Source organism: Drosophila simulans, chromosome 2R (genome assembly GCF_016746395.2).
Source record: "Drosophila simulans strain w501 chromosome 2R, Prin_Dsim_3.1, whole genome shotgun sequence".
NCBI classification, from domain to species: domain Eukaryota; kingdom Metazoa; phylum Arthropoda; class Insecta; order Diptera; family Drosophilidae; genus Drosophila; species Drosophila simulans.
The window spans coordinates 11,310,874-11,325,908 of NC_052521.2; the positions used below are offsets into that span (position 1 = coordinate 11,310,874).

General features: G+C 44.0%; 2 protein-coding genes across 6 annotated transcripts in view; both read left to right on the forward strand.

Moving 5' to 3' along the window:
- Positions 1 to 15,035, forward strand: part of LOC6734396 (neurogenic protein mastermind) — a 68,484-nt gene that overhangs the window by 37,086 nt on the left and 16,363 nt on the right. For 4 of the 5 annotated variants that reach the window (XM_039291902.2, XM_039291901.2, XM_039291904.2 and 1 more), the window contains one exon: positions 10,097 to 12,163. In XM_039291902.2, coding sequence (XP_039147836.1) covers positions 10,097 to 12,163 — 2,067 coding nt within the window. Of the gene's footprint in view, positions 1 to 9,604; positions 9,806 to 10,096; positions 12,164 to 15,035 lie in introns of those variants that run through there. The other variant, XM_039291905.2, reaches the window with a different exon arrangement.
- Positions 370 to 9,477, forward strand: LOC27206170 (acylphosphatase-2). Its single transcript, XM_044922532.1, has 2 exons — positions 370 to 3,528; positions 9,417 to 9,477. The coding sequence occupies exon 1, from the start codon at positions 507 to 509 to the stop codon at positions 837 to 839; it is 333 nt and encodes a 110-aa protein (XP_044778467.1). The 5' UTR covers positions 370 to 506; the 3' UTR covers positions 840 to 3,528; positions 9,417 to 9,477.

The window sequence follows — 15,035 nt, forward strand, 5'->3', positions numbered from 1 at the left end:
TGGTTTGGTGGTTGCAAACTTTTGTGGCATTGCCAGTTGATTGGATTGCCATGAGATGAACTTGGCGTCGCATGTGAATGTGTGCGTGTGTGCGAATGAGTGTGGCAAGTGATTTATGAGTCCCCAGTGCTGATATGGGATATGGGATACGCTATGGATATACAATAGATACAATGTCATTAGCGCACTCGCCGATACACTGCTCCTTTTTATAACGAGAACTTCCTACTTCTTTCCTCTATTTTAATTTAAGCACATAATCGCGATATCATTGACATCCAGCTACTTAACATTTAATTTTAGCAAGTTTTGCTCGTGTTAACTTTATTTGGGGTTCACTGTGCTGCAAAACACTTAACTGCTTAAGGGAATCCAGTAGCTTGCGACATTCCTGTAATTCCGAACACTGACAAAAATCAACTAAATTTCAACAAGTGGAGTTTATCTCTCTCTCTCGATCGACACTAAGTTGGAGTTATTTCTAGAAAAGACGAAGCGTATTCAAGATGATGCAGCCGGCGGAACAGATCTTCTCCTGCGGATTCGAACTCTTCGGGCGAGTACAGGGTGTGTGTTTGCGCAAGCAGACCCGAGATCTGGCCACATTGAACCACGTGCGCGGGTGGGTGATGAACACGGACGAGGGCACGGTGAAGGGTCAGCTGGAGGGCACTCTGCCCAAGGTCAACGAGCTGAAGTTCTGGCTGCTGAATTTCGGCAGTCCGCGCTCGATTATCGAGCGGGCGGAGTTCACGCCCACCAAGGAGATCACTTCGCACAACTTTAGCCGCTTCTCGATTCGCTACCACAATGTGTCACCACCGAAAAAGGCCATTTAATCGAGAATTCAGACTTGTAGTCCACTACCAAATTGTAACTGTGTATTTGCTGTAACTATTTGTTTGGACCTTTAAATTGAGCCCAGTTGTGCTTCTGCGAACATCATTTATAAACCTCTAAAATGAAAAACAGGCTGCCAGCCACTAATTAAGCCGCACAAAGAAATGCTCAGCGCAATTACATGGAGGCTGGCACATACACTATGTACTTATTTTTATATATCTACAAAGTAAATATATGTATGTGAGATGACTTGGTTAGACAGACACCTGCAGCTTCAGCTTCAGTTTTAGCTTCGTCTTGGCCACATTTCCAGTTGAGCGACGCCCCAAACTGGCAATGAGTTTTTACGGCACACAAACAGCAGCCAACAGCCGTGAGTCGAGGCAACAGACAATACTGGCTATACGGAATATCCAGAATAACAACAGAGAGCCACAAATATTTATCGCTGTGCGCTGAACAAGAGCAGATTGACTATTTGATTGAAGGTGGAAATCTAGTAAGTCGTGACTTCTCAAGGCGGAAGGAAGTTTTGAAATGCATTTTTGGGTAAATCTAATCTGTTAGAAACGTGCTAAAATAAATTTGTTATGGGAATAGCGGTATATAAACCCGAATTCATTACATACATAGGTATTTAAAAGTATGCCTTCTAACGAATGCATTTATTGTTAGGAAGTTAAGGTTTCAAGTGTTGGAAAGTTCACTGTACTGTTTCCGAATTTCATTATTGACAGTTACATGTGTAAGCCTGCTGTTAGAAAAGTTCAAGCTGGTTTCTCAACTAATATAGTAAGTAATATTAAGCGTAGCTCTGTTTCTAAATGCTATATTTCCGAATTTGATGATGCTACTCAAATCACAGCTTATATTCCGATTTAATCCCGAGTGGTTTTAAATCAGAATCGGGCTGAAATCGAAGTGCCACATGCACTGCACGTCTTATCACATTTTCGAGTTGTCCAAGTGTATCGCAACTTGGAGCGAGAATCCAGTTGCCCAGCGTTGCCGTTGTAGCTGTTGTTGTTGCGCCCCCAAATGCCCTCCATGGGTCGCTGACTACCACGACGCCACCGCCACTGCTCGCGCGATGGCGTCACTGCCGGCGTCTCTGCCGCCGAAGCACTGCGCATAATCACAACAAAATCAAACAAATGAACGGCACTGACACAGCGGCAACACCAACGGCAGCAGCAGCAACATCAACGCAGCGGCAGCAACATCACCGCAACAGCAACAGCTTCGAGTCGCGTGTGTGCGTGCATGTGAGGTTGTGTTGGCAACTTCGTTGCGTGTGTAACAGGCGCCCAGATTTTCCGAGAGAGCTGAAAAAGAACATTTCCACATGCGGAGTGGGGTGGAGTGTTCCCATTTGTGGATGTTGGGTTTGCGGAATTTTTATAGGTTAAGCTGTAAGCGTTGTGTGCGGGGAGGACGGTTGTAGTGGTGTTGTAGAGTGGCAAAGGGGGCGTGGCAGAGGCTGGGGCGAGCGAAGAGGGTTGCTGGTGTGGCCTTAACTAGTTTCAGCCGGCCGGTGTCGTTGCCTTATAAACGAGCTAAAAATGCGAGATAAAGAGCGCTTCGCACGACTCACTCGACTCACTCGGATTTTTGTGAGTGATTCCTGCGAAACCCCAAACACAAACCCAAAACCCCTGAATTTTCCCATGCCCCCCACGTTCCCCCCGTTCTACCATAAGCTCAAATTCCTTTGCGCATTCCTACGACGTTGACGTCGCTGCCTGTTTCCGGTGTCACTTCCTTATTTAGTTGTTCACGTTGTTTGTTGTTTTGTGCTGTTGCCTGGCTTTTGGGTAGGATTTCGCTGGATTTCGTCCTTGTAGGCTCAACCCAATTTAACAGCCATCAGAAAGTGGCAGCGAATTCAATTTGCCTGAAAGCCAGGCTACCCACAAAAAAAAAAAAATAAATAAAAAAAAATAAGCGAAGCAAAGAAAACAGAAACGGTGATCATTAGTTGGATTATTATTAGTCTATTAGTGGTAATCAAATTTATGGCACAAATACAAATTGAGGGAAAACTTTCATGACGCCAAAATGGAAATTGAAAACAGAGAGTGGGGCAGCGATGGAGCGTGGAGGGGCGGGGTAAGACAGGTTGTCGCGGCATACATAAATGCAAACACTTTGTGCAAATATTTGTGTCATTAAACAAATGACAAACGAATTGGTTTCAACATGAAAGCCAAGAGAGAGCGACAGAGCGAGAGAGAGGGAGAGCAGCTGACATGCAACATGCTAACAGCAGCAGCAGCAGCTTATCAACCGTCTGTTATGGCTAACAGCGACATCCCCGCAGCAACACCCATACCAACAGCCACCCACTCGCACACAGATACTCACTCGCTGCGGCGCTGCAACAATGCAAAAAGCAAACTTTCTCGCTGCCCGCGTCGCAGCTGGCGTCGTGTTGCTGCTGCTGCTGTCGCTGCCAGCGTCGCTCGCGTCGCTCGAAGTCGCTTCGTTTGGCTTCGCTGACAGCGGCTCGTGCCAGTACTCAACCGACTGCCAAACGGCGCACGACAAACCAGCGGCAGCAGCAGCAGCTGAGGCAAAAGCAACAGCAGTAGCAACAGCAACACGACGCCAGCAGCAGTAACAGCCGCACGGCAGAAACAGCAACACTAGCCAAAGAAAAGCTGAGCGCTTTTTTTTTTGTTTGCGGTTCGTTCCCTCAGCGATAAAAACACAACAGCAGCAACAGCAACAACAACAAAAGCAACATCAACGACAACGGCAATATAACAAAAGAAAACAAATTAAAAAGAAATACTAAAATATGCACTTAAACTTAATGAAGAAATAAAGTGTTCGGAGTGCTTAAAAACGTTAGTGTTTGAAAAGTGAAAAGCGAAACAATTTGGTGTCAAACATGAAGAGTTACAGTACTTTTTAATCGCAAACATGCGAGAAAAACATAAACAACAAAAAATGTTGTTAAAATTCTTTAAAGAATTGAACAGTACTAACATATATAGAAGTGTTATCAGCTGAACAATAATGTACTTTCAACAGTAAATCTGCTGTGATCAAAATCAGCTGTGATTGAGTGTTGAAAAAAACCTTTTTCCAAGTCTTTTGTGCTCATGGAATTTCGTTTATTTTATTTACGAGATCTTCTGCTAAATTCCTGTGTGCTTTCTAGCAATTATTTAACTCAACCCCCCTGTACTGTTTATTTATTTGACATTTTATTCGCTTTTTCGTGTCTGGGGTTCTTGGATGGGAAATTGTGCATAGCAAATGCAAATTTATTAGGTGCAGACTTCGTAAGACTCACGTAAGACGTAAAATGGCAGAAATTAAAAATCATAAATCAAAAGTGCTAAATAAATCAGGAGGAAAATTGAGCAAACAAAAAAAAAAAAAGAAAAGTGTGCGTATGTGTGTCTGTTTTTTTTTTTTGCCACTCTTTTGGCTCGATGGAAACCATTAATTACATTGCAGTAAATCCGTTTGGGAATTTGTACGCTCTGCATTATTTTCGTTTTCATAAATTATAAACTTTTATGTTCGATGCTTAGTTGCTTTGCTAAAATATCAAAGAAAACATTTTTGGCCAACATAAATTTCCGTTTGATTTCTCCGCGTGAGTGTGCATGAGTGTGCGTGTTTGTGCTTGTGTGCCACAGTGTGTGTTACGCATATTGCTTAGACAAGTGGCCAAGAAGTGTACGGCGGAGAGGGAGGGGGGTTAGTTAGGGAGGAGCAGATCTGAGCGAGCAATTGGTCGTTTGTTATGCCCTCACCAAAAAGTGGGGCATGCTCACAATGCCATGAAGTAGAACACGTTTGGAATTGTGCATATATTTGTATCTGCACTTACGTATTCATAAAGATGTGTGCATACACCAATGGCCATCTGTGCTTCAGTTTGTGTGCCCTGCAATGGTGAAACAATTGGGCTGATTAACGGTTTTGAATTATGCAAATTTCGATGGTTAGTTATCAACGGGTTATTTAGATACAAACACCTGCTGTTATATTTCTATAATTGCTGTGCTTTTTAACAGTTTTTCTTAACGGAACTGTGGTTTCGGAGTTTTCATAGTAACTATTTCACTAGGCAGTTAAACTATTTGATATATATTTATATTTAAAGGGTATCCCACAGTTACCCACACTCCCGAACTTCTTCCACGCTTTTGTCTCTTGGTGTATAATTGAATAGTGAGAGACAAGAGCATCTAGGAATTCTTGGGCGAAACAACAGCGATAGTAATAGCAACAATTGCCTTGGAGCGAGCAACAAGCTAACTTAAACCGAACCGAGAAATCTGGCTTAGCCTTTTGGCGTTGCGGAAATTGATGCTGCCTCTGCCGCTGCCGCTGCCGCCGTCGCAGTCGCAGTCGGCGTCGCTGCGTTGCGACTACATTAATCTTACTTTTATTGCTCTTTCTGTTGTTACTGTTGTTTAATTAATTTTTGGTAAACATAATTTCCCATTGGGCTTTGTGCGCCAGCTCAGTTAAATGAGTTGAATAATGATTTATAATTCACTTCTCGTACATTTCTCGCGATTTTCATATTCCTTTCCTTTTTCGACTGCCGCCCACTTTTTAATAATTTGCAAAAAATTAATAGAATGCAAAATGCAATGCGAGTAAGTGAAGTGCAAATGCTGGGGGCGAATGGCGTGGAAAGGGGCTGCAAAGAGTAGGGCGCTAAACAAGGTCATGATATTACGCATACGCCGTGTGTGTCGAGAAAATATGGGTTAAGAAATGGTTAAAATAGCAAGGAATTAATTGGAGGCGTTCGTTTTCAGGGGGTGGAGCAAAAAAAAGGGGGGCAAAAAAAGACGGCTTTCTGTTATGGCTGACACTTGAGCGAACGTTTTAAGTTACACTTTTAATTAATTGTTGTGAATAAATGATGGCCCGCTGGCAAAGAGGAAAACGCGCGAGAACAGTGGAACTGGGGAAAAAAAACACGGTTGACAAAGAGCCGGGGGAAAACTATTTGCATATCCCATTTAAATTGCATGAAAATTGGAATTCGAACTTGGATTTTCAGTTTTAAACTCGACTTCCACAAAATGTCCTTTCTTAATTCTGCAGTTTACACAGTTTATATATGTATAAGATTAAGAATGATAATGAATGATAATGATGATACTTAAAAAAAAGATTTTGAAATTCTCCCTTTTAATTTAGTTGTTTTTGATTAATAATTTAATTTCAACTTCATCAATCAATGCATTAGTATTTCTTGGCAAATTTATGTGTTAACAACAGCTTCAACAAATACTCCAAATCTATTTTATTTGCCCTCCCAAACGTATTGACTACGTCCGCCTCCTTTTTCTTGCGTATCCAAGGCCACTGCTCCTCTATCTTCTATCATCTTTCAGTGCCTGTCTCTCAGCACCTATATACCACACAATGTAGCAACTAGCAACTCGACTCAACCAACTAATCAAACAACACGGACGCGAAGCGAAGGCTTTCCACGAAACATTTGATGTGTTTTTCCGATGATTTTTGTGTTGTTGTTGTTGGTGTTGGAGACGAGACGATTTCCGTTTTCGGACTATAGGGTATTGTTTTTTTCTTTTTCTTTTTCTGGTGCTGAGTGGCGGAGAGTGTCGGTTTGGATTCGCCGCTAATTCGCATTAATCATACGACGCGTTGGACGCGCTCTCTATTGTTTATGCATTGGAATCATGAAAACGAAATTCGTACAAACTGAACTGCTGAACGTCGCCAATGTGGAAAGAAGCTTTTCCACATTTTTATTTTTACACGCAAAAAATTTACTAGCTCTCGTCGACGGGGAGGAGGCGAGAGGGGAGACAGTGTGCAAGAGAGATGGGTGAGGTCTTCTTACTCACGCTCTTTGTTGTTGCTTATTTTTAATGTGTCAAGGTTCGCGGCATAATTTCTGTTGCTTTATTTCATTTGCGCGTAAAGCAAACAGAAAATATATTAAAGCGCGAGGCAGGCTGATAGACAGTGAAGATACAGAAACGAGTCATAAGAGAAGAGAAATGTTTGACTTTCTTTTTGAGCAACAGCAATCAGAATAGGTTTAAAAAATCAACAACAAAGAAGTAATTTCATAACTAGATAACTAGGAATAGCGATCTAGTGACTAGAGCGAGAGAAACGTACTCCTTTCGCTGTGATTTCGGTGCAACTCGTCACAATGTGACCAGTACTTCAGAGAGCCCAACCTTCGATTTTCAGTATACCTCAGACCCCAGACACTTTCCCCCCCCCCTGACAAAGTTATTAAGCCCCACCAGCAGCAAGACATAAAAGCCAAGACGGAGGCCAGAGCGAAGGCAAAGGCGAAGATGAGGATGTCGACATCGGAGGCGACGCATCGATAAATGTAAATGCAGTAAATGTAGTGGGGAATTAGGGGAGGCATGGGCATGGGCATGGGCATGGGGAGACGGGTGCTCCTCAAAGGGTTGGGGCAGGGTAAAGGGTACGGTACGAGGCTATGGTATAGTTATAGGTGAAAAAGATGGAAGGCAAAGTGTGCGTGGTGTGGGGGTGGCAATACGGAGAGGGCAAAACATTTTTATTACCGCAGTGGAGTCGTAAAAAACTAAATTACTTTTAAGTTTGTAAATTGTGTGAGCTACCGCTCTCTTTCTGCACGAGCATACCCATCTCTTTCTGCAATAGGTTACATATATTACGGCACCCTTTCCCTTTCCCTTCTCCCTCTTCTCCATTTCTATACCACTACCGTTTTCCCACCGCTTCTGGTCAACGCAAGTTTGCATTCTTTGTGTCACGCTTCCATCGAAAGATACCGAAAACACAGATACATTCGCAGATACAGATACAGCCAGCGAAAGAGACGGCGAGTGTGAAGATAGAGGGCAGTAAAAGAGACGGCATGATCGATGGTAGCAGCGGCAGAGGCGCAGGGAAAAACAAATTTATGAAACGTCATTTATTCATAATGAGGCAAGCGAATGGGGAAAAGTGTTGGCGCGTGTATCGAAGCGAACGTTGGTAGACAGGGCAATGTGTGGGGCGGGGGGTAGTGAAAGAAATGGGAGAGATGGGAGAAATGGGGAGATGGCCGAAACGGGCCAATTGTGTGCATTGCATTTCGAGTGTTGTAAAGTGCCATAAACTTATTAGGCGAAAGTGTTTCGTGAGTGCGAGAGATTGTGCATGAATGTGAATGCGTAATGAGTGCTATTCACTTTGTTATTCATTTGGGGAATAGTTTTGCAGGCGATTGTAATTGTTTAACCACCGATTGAGTGGCTATCGATGACCTGAGAGCGGGGTCCTTCGCTGCTCAAGAGGACATTTTCCTTATTGAATCAATAATTTAATTAGGCTCTGTGGGTTGCGACCTTAAGTGAGTGGTTCCCCCGTTTATCGAATCTTTACTGTACGAAGGTAGTCACAGAGAATGTTTTTAAATTGCGGTGAATAATTCTGAACGCAGCAAACGAGTCACTTGCGGTTATCCAGAGCATTTCGCAACCTTCCGCACACTTGCAACCGAGTCCTCTGCTTCTTCTTCACTTTGAAGTATTATATCGTGTGCACTAAATACTCACACAGATACATACGGTGGCATACACACGCACACCTCGCGACCCCACACACATGTCATTGTGTTGGTTGGTGCGCCTATTCGCGGCTATTTTGTATACATTTTGCATTAATTAAAAACAAAATAAACAGCAAAAGTCGCGGGCGCTTGGCCTGTACGGAGGCATGAAAATAAAAACTGAAAAGCAAACACATTCTGATTTAAATGTGATTGTTTTCTTGTTTTTTCGCCATCGTTTTTTTTTTTTTTGTTTTTATCCTCTTCGTTTTACGTACCCAGCAAGTGGGATTAATTTTATGATTTTTCAACAAAATGATACTTGGGAATTATGTACATAAATAGAAAAAGCCAATGAAACACGAGTTTTATTAAGAATAGTTTAGCGAGTCTTCAAAAAAGCAAGTTTGAAATAAAGGAAAAAATCTATTTCAAACATTATCTGCCATTACAAATGTGTAGATACTTCTCTATATGTCCCATATACCCCTTGATTACACGATTGAGGGGTATCGAAAGCGCTGAAGTAAAGCAGAACAGAAACAACAACAACAACAAAGGCGAAGCCGACGCCAACACAACGCACACTGGCGCATAAGTTCTCACACAGATACTCTGGCGTTCTGGTTCTCTTTTCTCAGTCGACTTCGGCATTCTGCCACTGATTAGAAGTGTCTTTGCCTTTTATGTTATTGTTTCTGCCTCTGCACAGCTTTCTGTGTTTTTTAAGGTTTGTTTTTTTTTTTGTTATATACATTTTGAGACGTCTTTTGTGTGTGTATGTGTGTGATTTTTGCCAATGCCTGTGTGCACTTGCGATTTTCATGAAATTTCGCTACGGCTTTTCAATAATTTGTGCACGTCTTGCAAGTGAATTTCTTTTGATTACTCTTGCCAAGTCAGCGATGTAGTTGCCATTGTTGTTGAGTGTTAATCGAATCGTGCTTCCCATCAATGCAGTATATGCTATATACATGTGTATCACTAATTTATGTATAATTTCTCACTGTGTGCGCCGCAGCTGAATAAATCAAATTACAATCAAAAGAACTCGAGATCGACGAAGAAAACTGTGAAGAAAATCAAAAGCCAAATGCGCCCGCGAAGTAAATGCAACAAAATGCAACATTATCGACGCTGCTCAGCACTGTCGACGTCGTTACACAACACTGGTCCGAAAAGTTCACCCTATCGAGTGGTAGCCTAAAATCTCCCCACAAATCCCCGGACCAAGTCTGCCAACGCGCTTCTAAAATCATCGTGCTAAAGCTGTTCAAACTTTTGTGTCTATATATCGAAGTGTTTTCAAATCCGAGCTCTCGACTCTTAATGTCCGAACTACTCAAAAACTAAACTAAATCTTCGCCCAAGCCAGCAAACGCTATAAACGAACTATCTATGAATATTTGGGTAAGATTTGGGCAACTAATGAGAGTTTTTATTACTTCAATGTTATTATCATTTTACTAACTAATTAATGTGGTAGGATATTCTATATATATGGATAGGAGTAATTAAATACTTTTAAAATTAAATAGTTTTCTTATCCTAAAAATGTTTTCGTTCTTTGGATTTTATATATACTATTTATTAACTTATCTAGTATAGTTTCAATATATTTCTTTAGGATTATATTTAGACTGTAGCATTGAAAGACTTTATATAACTATAACGTATACTTTATTTTCTCTCCTAATTTAGCAACAAAAATTCCTGAAACGACCCGCGGAGGATGTTGACAATGGCCCTGACAGCTTTGAACCGCCGCACAAGTTGCCTAATAATAACAACAATAGCAATAGCAACAACAACAACGGCAATGCGAATGCCAACAACGGCGGCAACAACAATGGCTCCAATACCGGCAACAACACGAACAACAACGGCAACAGCACCAACAACAACGGCGGCAGCAACAACAACGGCTCTGAGAATCTAACCAAATTCTCGGTGGAAATTGTTCAGCAACTGGAGTTCACCACATCGGCGGCCAATTCGCAACCGCAACAGATTAGCACTAATGTCACTGTAAAGGCGCTGACCAACACATCGGTGAAGAGTGAACCAGGTGTGGGCGGTGGCGGAGGGGGCGGCGGTGGTGGCGGTAGCGGTAACAACAACAACAACGGAGGCGGGGGAGGCGGCGGAAACGGTAACAACAACAACGGAGGTGATCATCACCAGCAACAGCAGCAGCACCAGCAGCAGCAGCAGCAACAAGGCGGCGGACTGGGTGGCCTCGGGAATAATGGAAGGGGCGGGGGACCCGGCGGCATGGCCACGGGTCCCGGGGGCGTGTCCGGCGGCCTTGGCGGCATGGGCATGCCACCCAACATGATGTCCGCCCAACAGAAGTCGGCACTGGGCAATCTGGCCAATTTGGTGGAGTGCAAACGGGAACCGGATCACGATTTCCCCGATCTCGGCTCATTGGACAAGGATGGTGGTGGCGGACAATTTCCGGGCTTTCCCGATCTACTCGGGGATGATAACTCGGAGAACAACGACACGTTCAAGGATCTCATCAACAACCTGCAGGACTTCAATCCCAGTTTCCTCGATGGCTTCGATGAGAAACCGCTGCTGGACATAAAGACGGAGGATGGCATCAAGGTGGAGCCGCCCAATGCCCAGGATCTGATCAATAGCCTGAATGTGAAGTCCGAGGGCGGTTTGGGCCATGGTTTCGTTGGCTTTGGCCTGGGTCTGGACAACCCGAGCATGAAGATGCGTGGCGGCAATCCTGGCAACCAAGGCGGCTTTCCCAATGGTCCAAATGGCGGGACAGGTGGTGCTCCCAATGCAGGTGGTAATGGTGGAAACTCTGGTAATCTCATGTCCGAACATCCTCTGGCTGCTCAGACACTCAAGCAAATGGCCGAGCAGCATCAGCACAAGAATGCCATGGGCGGCATGGGAGGATTCCCACGACCGCCGCACGGCATGAATCCGCAGCAACAGCAGCAGCAGCAACAACAGCAACAGCAGCAGCAACAGGCCCAGCAGCAACATGGTCAAATGATGGGACAAGGACAGCCGGGTCGCTATAACGACTACGGCGGCGGCTTCCCGAATGACTTTGGCCTGGGACCCAATGGTCCGCAGCAGCAGCAGCAGGCGCAGCAACAGCAGCCGCAGCAGCAACACCTGCCGCCGCAGTTCCACCAGCAAAAGGGTCCTGGCCCAGGAGCCGGCATGAATGTGCAGCAAAATTTCCTGGACATCAAGCAGGAGCTATTCTATTCCTCTCAAAACGATTTCGATCTCAAGCGTCTGCAGCAGCAGCAGGCCATGCAGCAGCAGCAGCAGCAACACCATCAGCAACAGCAGCAGCAGCAGCCCAAAATGGGTGGTGTGCCCAATTTCAACAAACAACAGCAGCAGCAACAGGTGCCGCAGCAGCAACTGCAGCAGCAGCAGCAGCAGCAACAACAGCAGCAGCAGCAGCAGCAGTACTCACCCTTCAGCAACCAGAACCCAAATGCGGCGGCCAACTTCCTCAATTGCCCGCCAAGGGGCGGTCCAAATGGCAACCAGCAGCCGGGCAATCTGGCGCAGCAGCAACAGCAACCCGGGGGTGGACCGCAGCAGCAGCAGCAGCGCGGCAACGCCGGCAATGGGCAGCAGAACAATCCGAATGCCGGACCCGGCGGCAACACTCCAAATGCGCCGCAGCAGCAGCAGCAATCGACCACCACAACGCTGCAGATGAAGCAGACGCAGCAGTTGCACATTAGCCAGCAGGGTGGCGGTGCCCATGGTATTCAGGTGAGTCCAAGTATCCTTATAGCCAGCTAAGAAGCGTAGTAAACACCGGATCCAGAAATCCACAATGATAGCCCTAAAAACAGCCAAATGTGTGGCCCGTTGCCTATATGGAGCTCATCCAATAGCATAACGCTACTTAATGCCATTGACACGTATGTAAATTTCCATGCATATTTAAGTTATCAGCGTAACGAAGTCAACAGCTTTTCACGAAAATCCCGACAGCAGAGGCAGCGGAAAAGCTCCTAGGGGGTGGTTTTTCCACATTGAGTGAAACGCTGCCGCTGCTGCTTTTCCACTCGACCATTTCACTCAGTCAACTGACTGCTGCTTGTTTTCTTTATATTTATCTGCCTTTGTTTTTGTTGTTGGGAAAGGATCATAAATCATGTTGGGGCAAACAAGCCGAGCAAACGAACCTTTGCCCGCTTTTCCCGCTCTCTCTCTCTCGCTCGTTCTCCCCATCTCTCTCATTCGCCGAGTTTTCACTCTCTTGCCTGGCGTTTAACCCTCGGTTTTCCATTTCCACTCGCCAGGCGAGTTTATCTCTGTCCATTAATTTTACCACACATCTGTTCATAAAATTGCTCGGCGACCTGGCGCTCGGCTTCAGTGAGTCCTCGGCAGCGAGCGAGTGTCCTGGCGCTGCGGGCTTCTCTCGTCGGCGTCCACCGACCTCAGCCCGTCGCTTTTCCCGCCACCCCACTCGCCACGAATTTCCCGAGCTCCATGTGCGCCATTTTCATTACGTGAGCGAGAAAAGGGACGCTACCAGCAAAAAGTGGAATTGAGCTTGTCTTCTATATTGCTTGGTTGTGTTTTAGGGTTTTTCTTGAACGGAAATTTCTGTTTCAAGTAGCGAAAAAGGAGCTTTAAGATCTAAGAAAAAGCGTGTAGGAAACCGAAAAAAGGAAGCTAATCTATGCACAGAAATGCCCAGACAAGGGATGCAATGGAGAACGTGAGAAGCCTTAGAAGATCCAGATCCAAACAGAAGCTATTTGTAGCTAAGCGAACAATGAAACAGGGAAATTACAAGAAAATGATTCATTATTTGTTAAAGAGAACTATATAATTTATTATTTTTTGTTTCTTATGTATATTTGTATTATATAAATGTAGGTAATATAAATAAGGCAATCTCAGGCCACATTATTTATTATAACATAGAGACTACAAAGCATGTAAAGTATGCTAGATGGAATTTTATAGATTTTTTCGAGTTTTTTCTAACTAGTCGCATATATCTGATCCTTATTTATTGAGCTCCATTTTGGAAACAGCCCCAAAGTGCATGGGCCCATGAACATTTACTGAGCTTCGTCATCACTCATCCATATAGTAATGCATTCATCACTTGATTGCGCCACCACGACCCCGCCCCCTAGCTCCATCAAACCCCCCCCCCCTGCCTATGCCTTTGAGGGGCACTTTTTTCCGGCAAATGCATGGGAATCTCTCGCTCACACAAAAGCAATATTCCCTAGCCACATGCATCCTCACATATACATATACATATAGATTTACATATACATATGCACTAAACCTAACCCATATTCATTATCCGCTCCAAATTGTTTTCCTGTTATTTCGCAACAACAACAACAACAAACACAACAACAGCAGCAAGAACACCCCAACATTTCATTTACAAAATGAAAGTGCAAAACTTTTTAAGTTAAGTTTCATGTCGCTGAGTAGTTTTCATCAGAGAACAGCCAAAAAAGCATAAAAGAGAGAAAGGCGAAAGAAAGAGGAGATAGAGGGAGAGGTACATAGAGATAGAGGGAGAGAACAAAATGCTTTTGGCCTGGTCGAAAAAGGGACACGGCAACGGAATTTCATCCGATTTTTGGTCAGCTACACTGCAAAAAAGCAGTGCTACTTGCATAAAACATAATTTGTGGAAATGATTATATTTTATACCCATTCTTTCTGTCTTAATAGAAGCAACGTATAAATATTGAAATAAAAACATTCATAAAATTGCGAAATAATTATAGTCATAAAATACTTTGTACCTTTTGGTGTGTAAATTTGTATGTAAAACTAAAACACTCTAATTTTTCTACGTGCACCTTTTCCTGGGCGCATTTAGCTCAAGTTTTACCATGAATTTCGTTCATGCATTAACCCTCGGTTGCCTGAGACTTTTCCCTCTTAGCCACCCCAAACCCCCCGTTGCATAGAAAATAGTTGAAGCAAGTTGAGTGCCGACGAAAATGAAGGGAAAGCGGGGCAGGCGAAACTTGTTGACGATTGAGATTGAAATTTTTCGAGGTTTATTATAATTTTTTATTCAGACTGCCCACTAGCCACTCAGTGGCAGTTTCCCTCGACGTCCTTCGTGTCCTTGCCGTCTAGTTTTTCGCCCTTTACTGCGATTTTCCTCAGTGGACCATAATCAAAGGCTGTCCTGGCGAATCCTTTTGGCTCGCTTATCGGGCCAAGACACAACACGTATACACACTTAAGTCTAACGATATATTTGCATAGGACTCATTAAAAATGCCCCCAAAAAAAAGAGGCATTTGGCAACGAGGGTTGCAAAAAGCCAAAACAGCATCGGATTCAACGAGTTTTCTCGGCTCAATAATATTTTCCAAAAGGGGGCGAAGCAAATTGTGGGGGAAACCTCTTAAGTGCAAGAAATGAGCGGGCAAAGTGTAAAATGTACAATGAATTTGACAAAGAACGGTGTGGCGCACAAGAAGCAAATGCTGGTGTATATGCACAATAAATTAAGCGCAGAGGAGAAAAAAAAAGCCGAGAAGAATATAAAGTTGGAGTGGTAGAATGTGTAGAAAAGGAGCAGCGGGCAAAATGGAAATTATACATTTTACTAATGAGGTTCTCTGCCCAAGAAGGATGA